The sequence below is a fragment of the Thalassophryne amazonica genome, chromosome 18, assembly GCF_902500255.1.
Source record: "Thalassophryne amazonica chromosome 18, fThaAma1.1, whole genome shotgun sequence".
Lineage (NCBI taxonomy): Eukaryota > Metazoa > Chordata > Actinopteri > Batrachoidiformes > Batrachoididae > Thalassophryne > Thalassophryne amazonica.
The window spans coordinates 15,356,497-15,365,229 of NC_047120.1; the positions used below are offsets into that span (position 1 = coordinate 15,356,497).

At 40.5% G+C, this 8,733-nt stretch overlaps 1 protein-coding gene across 1 annotated transcript in view; it reads right to left on the bottom strand.

Annotated features, from left to right (window-relative positions):
- The window catches only part of LOC117530690 (rho GTPase-activating protein 23-like), a 207,929-nt gene extending 205,700 nt beyond the window's left edge, over positions 1 to 2,229 (bottom strand). Inside the window, exon 1 of the mRNA XM_034193570.1 lies at positions 1,804 to 2,229. Within this exon, the coding sequence (XP_034049461.1) occupies positions 1,804 to 1,848 (45 nt within the window). The 5' untranslated portion in view covers positions 1,849 to 2,229. The remainder of the gene's footprint in view (positions 1 to 1,803) is intronic.
- Positions 2,230 to 8,733: the final 6,504 nt, after the last annotated feature.

Consider the following 8,733-nt stretch of genomic DNA (forward strand, 5'->3'; position numbering starts at 1 on the left):
TTGAATACACCACAAAGACAAGATATTTAATGTTCAACCTGATAAACTTCATTGTTTTTGTGCAAATATTTGCTCATTTTGAAATGGATGCCAGCAACACGTTTCAAAAAAGCTGGGACAGTGGTATGTTTACCACTGTGTTACATCACCTTTCCTTCTAACAACACTCAATAAGTGTTTGGGAACTGAGTGCACTAATTGTTGAAGCTTTGTAGGTGGAATTCTTCTCCATTCTTGCTCGATGTACGATTTCAGTTGTTCAACAGTCCGGGATCTCCATTATCGTATTTTGCGCTTCATAATGCGCCACACATCTTCAATGGGCAACAGGTCTGGACTGCAGGCAGGCCAGTCTAGTACCTGCACTCTTTTGCTATGAAGCCATGCTGTTTAACACGTGCAGAATGTGGCTTGGCATTGTCTTGCTGAAATAAGCAGGGACGTCCCTGAAAAAGACGTTGCTTGAATGGCAGCATGTGTTGCTCCAAAACCTGGATATACCTTTCAGCATTGATGTTGCCATCACAGATGTGTAAGTTGCCCATGCCATGGGCACTAACACACCCCCATACCATCACAGATGTTGGCTTTTGAGCTTTGCGCTGGTAGCAATCTGGATGGTCTTTTTCTTCTTTTGTCCGGAGGACACATCCATGATTTCCAAAAACAATTTGAAATGTGGACTCATCAGAACACAGCACACTTTTCCACTTTGCGTCTGTCCATTTCAAATTAGCTCGGGCCCAGAGAAGGCAGCGGCGTTTCTGGATGTTGTTGATGTATGGCTTTCACTTTGCATGGTAGAGTTTTAACTTGCACTTGTAGATGTAGCGACGGACTGTGTTAACTGACAATGGTTTTCTGAAATGTTCCTGAGCCCATGTGGTAAGATCCTTTACACAATGATGTTGGTTTTTAATGCAGTGCTGCCTGAGGGCTCAAAGGTCATGGGCATTCAATGTTGGTTTTTGGCCTTGCCGCTTACGTATAGAAAGTTCTCCAGATTCTCTGAATCTTCTGATTATATTATGGTCTATAGATGATGGAATCCCTAAATTCCTTGCAACTGAACATTGAGAAACATTGTTCTTAAAGTTTTGGCCTATTTTTTCATGCAGTTGTTCACAAAGTGGTGATCCTCGCCCCATCTTTGCTTGTAAACAGCTGAGCCTTTTGGGGAATCTCCTTTTATACCCAATCATGACACTCACCTGTTTCCAATTAACCTGTTCACCTGCGGAATGTCTCAAACAGGTGTTCTTTGAGCATTCATCAACTTTCCCAGTCTTTTGTTGCCCCTCTCCCAGCTTTTTTTGAAATGTGTTGCAGGCATCCATTTCAAAATGAACAAATATTTGAACAAAAACAAAAAGTCTATCAGTTTGAACATTAAATATCTTGTCTTTGTGGTGTATTCAATTGAATATAGGTTGAAGAGGATTTGCAAATCATTATATTCTGTTTTATTTACATTTCACAAAACATCCCAACTTCATTGGAATTGTGTTTGTAAATCAGTTGCACAAGCCTCTCACAAACAAAACTCTTTGTAGAAGGGTTTCTTGCATGTGGCCATTATTTGTCCACATTGTTACACTTTCCATATCACGGTTCAACCAGAAATACACAGAAAAAAATGGGGAAAAAAATTATTTCTTAAAAAATATATTACAGAACTTTTTCCGTTGAGAGACGATGCCTGACTGCCCCCATGTGGGCGGCCACAATTAATACCTGTTTTGTAGATGGTCCTTACAGAATTATGTGCATGTGCCTGCTGTGGACGCGTGATTTTGTGCTCACCTGGGCCATGGTGTTCAGCGGACCGCCGGTGGGGTCCTGATCCATAGCATGGTTTCCCAGCACGCTGTCTGGTTCCTGGTGGCTGCTTTGAGGTTTTGGTGTGATAAGGTGGTGGTGTGGGGGGTGACGCTTCCCCCACTCTTTAATATTGTACCTCGGTGCTGTGTAGGCTCACAGACAACACCTCCTCCTCCTGCTCTGGATAATACCGTCCTCTGAATCACTCGAGCATTCCCTTCTTCTGACCCTCTGTCACTCCTCGTCAACAGGCGGCGTGTAATCCCCTCTGTTCCTCTCTTTCTCTCTGACAGAAGCCAAACCCAGGAGCTGGTGTCCTTTTTTATTTTTGCTGCTGTGCTTCACTGTCCGCCTGGCTGTAAGCTGGGCTCACGTTGCCTTTCCTCTTCCTCGTCTTGCTCTGCTCCCTCTCTCGGTTGCTTCCCCTCCTCTTCGTCCCTGCTCTCCTCTAAAGCCGCCCTCACTGTACACAGCATTAGAGAGACACAGAGAGGCGGGGAGGAGGGATCAGCAGGATATACGTTGGATCATGTGGCCACATGGTGTAGTAAGATTCCAGTTCCAGTCCCGGTCCATTCATCACCCGTGTCCCAGACTGACAGACATACTATACATGTCCAACATAGGTCGTCTTTGCTTTTGCTTTGGGGTCAAGGGTTACAGACACCTGTGCTGTGTGTTGCCGCGCAACACAACTGTTTTGAGTTTTGGATGCAACAATCCAGGCAGACAGCCGATCCATCCCTGCCTCCCACATCTACAAAGTAACATCTATCTGCTGCAGGCAGGTGAGACGTGGGCGTCCCTTTGGACTTCTCCAGCTGCTGAGGTCCTCAACAATGATGAACCTATGTGATCTTAGTCTGGATCCAGGCCAATCACAGTCCCAGACAACGACAGCAGTTTTGGATTTGCTGTGCTATGAATTGGACTGCAACATTTCATCAGGTGGTCTAAAGTTTTCTCAGCCATCAGCTGTCATTCAAAACAATATATAAATAAGATAAGACTTTATTGATCTGACAGTGGAAAAATTCACATGTTACACCAGCTCTTAAAAACACACAAGATGAGTGCAAGTAGAGGAAAATGTGCATCAAACAGCGTGTGCAAAGATAAGCAATAATAACAATACTTGTAACAGTACAATAAAATAAGAAAATTAGGTAGAAAGAACACACACATACATACATATATATATATATATACATACATACATATATATATATGTATGTATACATACATATATATATATATATGTATACATATATATATATATATATATATATATGTATACATACATATATATATATATATATATATGTATACATACATATATATATATATATATATATGTATACATACATATATATATATATATATATATATATATATATATATATATATAGGGCTGGGCAACGTTAACGCGCTAACGTTGCGTTAATTATTGAGGTCATTATCGCCGACAATTTTGTTCCTCCCCTTAACGCTGCGGTTTTTTTTGTGTGTTTTTTTGGCCTTTTATGACTGTTGCTCGTTGCCTTTTATTTTGAAAGCGTCAGTCGGGGGCGAGCTTATGCTGCTGCTTCCTGCTGATAGCTGAGTTCACACAGAAAACGACACGAGGATCGAGAAAAGTACAGGCTATGCGATGCACAACATAACAAAATGCAGAAAGACGCCGAACTTTTGAATGTACATTTTCGGTATAAAGTTCTACAGGATCAGGCCCGGATCTTTTACGCATTGTTCGTCATCGGTAAAAAAAAAAAAAAAAAATCTTGAATAATCTCGAATAGCCGAACGTGTCCCCGCGGTGAACACAGCTTTTCGGTGGTTTTCATGTCAACCTATAGTCCGTAAATGATACGGATTTTGCCGAGTTTCAGAGTCATACGGACGTACAAATAAAGTCGGATATTCAGGGTTTGGTCTGTAATAAACTATTTCTGCAGCGCGGCTCCACTTTGAAACCATGAACCATTGAAGCAATGCTTCGATCCAGTATCTCGTTGGTTCTTTGATTCACTGCTCTTCAGAAACGGCAAGCCGCTTCTTAACCCCTCGCAAAGCCATTAAAATATCGTCAGTCACTTTTGTGTGGATTAAAGTCACTAACTGGGACTCTTGTCTTGTTGCTGTCAAGAAACGAGAATCGTCCTCCGTTCCGTTCACACAGCTCGAAACGCTGCACGGCTGAGACAGAGTCCGGTCGGAATTAATAACTTCAAAATGAATCGCCGCTTTAAATAAAATGACACCTCTTTCCAAATGTAATACAGACAAGAAACTACAATCGAGTAAAACGTTTTTTTTCCTCCCGAAATGAAACGTGCTGTATTTTCTTTTCAAATTACATCCTGAAGTGAAGCACAGCAGCTCTAAGCTCAGCTCAGATATATGGAAACACATTCATGCCAATGTCTGAAAGGAAATGCTTTTGACAAAAACTACAGATTTTGTTTATTCCTATTTATGTCCAGAGATCAAGGATTCACCATGTAGAGTTCATTATGTACAAAGTTTAAGGATCCAGTGACCAAATTCATATTTATTTACTTTAAGACTCAATAAAATGTTCAATTTCAATTCAGTTTAATCGGCTTATAAAGTGCCAAATCACAACAAAATCTAAATATACTAAAACAAATATGTCACAATTGTACACATACCACAATTTGATATGTGTACAATTGTGATGTACGATCAAAATAACAGTCATGGACATGAATATTGTTATTTTGATATGAAACAGGATAACAAATGACCTGACAGTGGTTTTATATTTGATTTCATTAGTGTGTTTCAGTTGAAATTTACATTTTCAAATAAAACTGCTTTTAAGCGGCTTTTGAATTCATTTTTGGGTTTCACATACACCATGCGATTAATCATGATTAATCACAGAAAGTCATTGAGTTAATGCGATTAACTTGTATATATATATATATATATATATATATATATATATATATATATATATCTACGAGGTCTGTTAGAAAAGTATTGGACCTTTTTATTTTTTCAAAAACCATATGGATTTGAATCACGTGTGATTGCATCAGCCAAGCTTGAACCTTCGTGCACATGTGTGAGTCTTTTTTGGAGCTTTGCTGCATAAATTTTTTTTCCAGAAACTGTGAGAGACCTCCAGGTGGACACCATTCGGAAAATTAATATGGCTTTCAGGGACGATTTAATGGGGATTACACAGATTAAGGAGTGATCCAGACGGTTTAAAGACCGCCCACAACTGCTGAGAGTGCGCCGCGCTCCGAGCGCCGATCTTCAGGCTGACACCCCGCTGAAACAACCAGATCATTTCCAACGTGAAGGCTTTGTTTATCCGGGACCTCGTCTGACTTTCACAAAAAGGCAGAAGACGTGGACATCAGCACTTTTTCGGCACATTCCACTGTTACAGGAGTTTTTTTCATGGAAAGAAAAGTGGAGGGATGCGCCACGGAGCCGTTCATTACGCGGCACAAAACCACCTCCGTGTTGGTCTCGCAGGAGAGCTTTCAGGTGGCTTTCAGACGGCTTCCGGTTGCTTTTCAGTTGTGTGAATATCCAAGAAATTGAGCATGAGCTGGACCTGCCCCAACATGTCCTGTGAGGCTTCATCACGGCGTTGCTTTGCGCCATGCGGCTCCACTGCGACGCGCGGAACTCCTCCGCACATCTGTCTCAATGTGCCGAAAAAGTGCTGATGTCCACGTCTTTTCACAATTCCTGTGCTAGTCAGACGACATACCGGATCTAGACAGCGTCCTGTTTAGAAATGAACGGCAGGTTGTCCTAAAGGTTCCCTAAAAAGCCTTCAGTTAATTCAAAATGCTGCAGCTAGAGTACTGACGGGGACTAGAAGGAGAGAGCATATCTCACCCATATTGGCCTCTCTTCATTGGCTTCCTGTTAATTCTAGAATAGAATTTAAAATTCTTCTTCTTACTTATAAGGTTTTGAATAATCAGGTCCCATCTTATCTTAGGGACCTCGTAGTACCACATCACCCCAATAGAGCGCTTCGCTCTCAGACTGCAGGCTTACTTGTAGTTCCTAGGGTTTGTAAGAGTAGAATGGGAGGCAGAGCCTTCAGCTTTCAGGCTCCTCTCCTGTGGAACCAGCTCCCAATTCAGATCAGGGAGACAGACACCCTCTCTACTTTTAAGATTAAGCTTAAAACTTTCCTTTTTGCTAAAGCTTATAGTTAGGGCTGGATCAGGTGACCCTGAACCATCCCTTAGTTATGCTGCTATAGACGTAGACTGCTGGGGGGTTCCCATGATGCACTGTTTCTTTCTCTTTTGCTCTGTATGCACCACTCTGCATTTAATCATTAGTGATCGATCTCTGCTCCCCTCCACAGCATGTCTTTTTCCTGGTTCTCTCCCTCAGCCCCAACCAGTCCCAGCAGAAGACTGCCCCTCCCTGAGCCTGGTTCTGCTGGAGGTTTCTTCCTGTTAAAAGGGAGTTTTTCCTTCCCACTGTAGCCAAGTGCTTGCTCACAGGGGGTCGTTTTGACCGTTGGGGTTTTACATAATTATTGTATGGCCTTGCCTTACAATATAAAGCGCCTTGGGGCAACTGTTTGTTGTGATTTGGTGCTATATAAAAAAAATTGATTGATTGATTGATTGATTCCACTGTTACAGGAGTTTTTGTCATGGAAAGAGGAGCGGAATTCCGCGCGTCGCGGTGGAGCCGCATGGCGCAAAGCAACGCCGTGATGAAGCCTCACAGGACATGCATCAAAGCTCCAAATTGTTCAGACATTTATTCGCAATAAAAAAACGACGAGAGGGGTGGACCACTGCTCACACAAAGCCTGCTCACAGGCGAATTACGCAACCAACAGGCGAGAAAAAAGTCATGCATGCGCACGAAGGTTCAAGCTTGGCTGATGCAATCACACGTGATTCAAATCCATATGGTTTTTGAAAAAAAAAAAAAAAAGTCAGATACTTTTCTAACAGACCTCGTATATATAGGGTAATCCAGGTAATCCTGTCCTGGACAGAATTATTAGCACCCCTGAATTTAGAATGTGTTGAGGAATAAATTTCAATGAACCCAGTTTTTAAAATATTGTTTTATGGTATTAAAGTGCTTCTGTCCTCTCCCCGACACCATGAAGATCTGTGAATGTGACAGACAAAAGCTGCACCATGGACGGACTCATCGCGGGAGCTTTCCGATACTTTGTTCACACCTTGGAAAACTTTAGGGTCCAGCAAGGTGTCTGTGCTGAACCACGATTCTATCATTGTGCCATTGTCTCATTTAACCATGGCTGCATTTGCAAGAAGAAAAATTGGGAGTGCTGCAAGTGGGTCAAAAAGGTGAGTGTTGATGTTATAACATGTAAACATCAGGTGAAAGATAAAGATAAAAACCAGACCACCCTCTGACTGTCAAGCTTCTTAAAGCTGTACGGCCTCTAAGGTTTTAAGATTTAAGTCATAAAAAGAATTTTGTTTGGCATCACTATAATTTTATTCCTTAGCATTTAAATAAGGCATTCGGAATGTGATTTTGCCAATATGATCAAAATTCACGCTGTCTGGAAACAACCAGTAATTTCTCCCCCTGAAGGGGAGAATTTAAAGTGATTAGATGCCATGACCTACATTTGGCAGCAATGTCAGATCGACTTTAGCAAGGGATGCTGGGAAGCACACTGCAACAGCCAGTCAGAGTAGAGAAAGGCAACCTGACGTCACACTAAAAAGTAATGACTTGATCCAGTAAGAAAAATTAAGGTCAATTTCTGTGTAAACTTTTTTGCGCTGTTTCAGTAGGATTGCAGTTTTACTCAGCCAATATGTTTTTTTTCCAACTGATCTTAGTTAATTTCCTCTACACAAACATATGTTATTAGTTTTAGACCAACCCAATAAATTGTCACACTGACATACATTTTTAAGTTGACTGTATAATTATTTAGGTTAAATAAATTAGGAATTAAACATTAGGATACCCAATTTTTAACCTTTAACTCCTTAAAATTTCTGTTATTGCAAAAACATTCTTAGGCTGACTTAACACAATATTTAGCGAATTAGTCTGTATGTGTTTTTTTAAGTCATAAACATCAATAGACGCAGGGGTGGTTAGGGCACTTGGTTTTAGTGCAGAACATTCCGGGTTTAAATCCCACCCGTGCCACATTTCTCCATGTAATGTGGAGTTGCGCCAGGAAGGGCATCCGGCGTAAAACTTGTGCCAATTAAACATGCAGATCCACCTCAGATTTGCTGTGATGACAACAAGGGAGCAGCCAAAGGACCATCAGAAAGAAGAAATTATTTCAGACAAGTTAATTAATTTACAAACTGTTTATTATTCATGTACACAATTTCAAAGTCTTTGTAAATCTGAACATTATCACTATTATTTGCGGCTTTTACTTGTGTGTCAACACTCATTAATAAAGATAAGAATTACAAAAAGAAAAAACACACAACGCTGGAGTGAACCTGACAGCTCGCACTTGACTTTCCAAAAATATTTAGAACAATGATTAATTATGTGTTAACATTTCCATGAACAGTATCATTAACTAAACTGCAATACACAAGAATTGTTTAAATAAAACAACACTTCTTTGAGAAAAATCTTGAAAATATAACAATGTGGAATTCAGAAAATGCCATTTTTGACTTTAAGAATCTTTGGACTAGCTGTCATAGTGTCAAGGTTCAGAAAACATTTCTGGAAGGAAATGGAAAAGTGATTTTACCAACGCTGAAACGGACACTGTCCTTGAAGAAATATTAATTGAAGGAGAAACTATCAAAATTAAACAACATGACAAAAAAAGGTACTCATAAAATGTCCTTTAATATAGTACCTAGGCTGATATGATTAGATTTTTTCCCCCCAATTAAAATTGTCCAAAAATATCTTGGA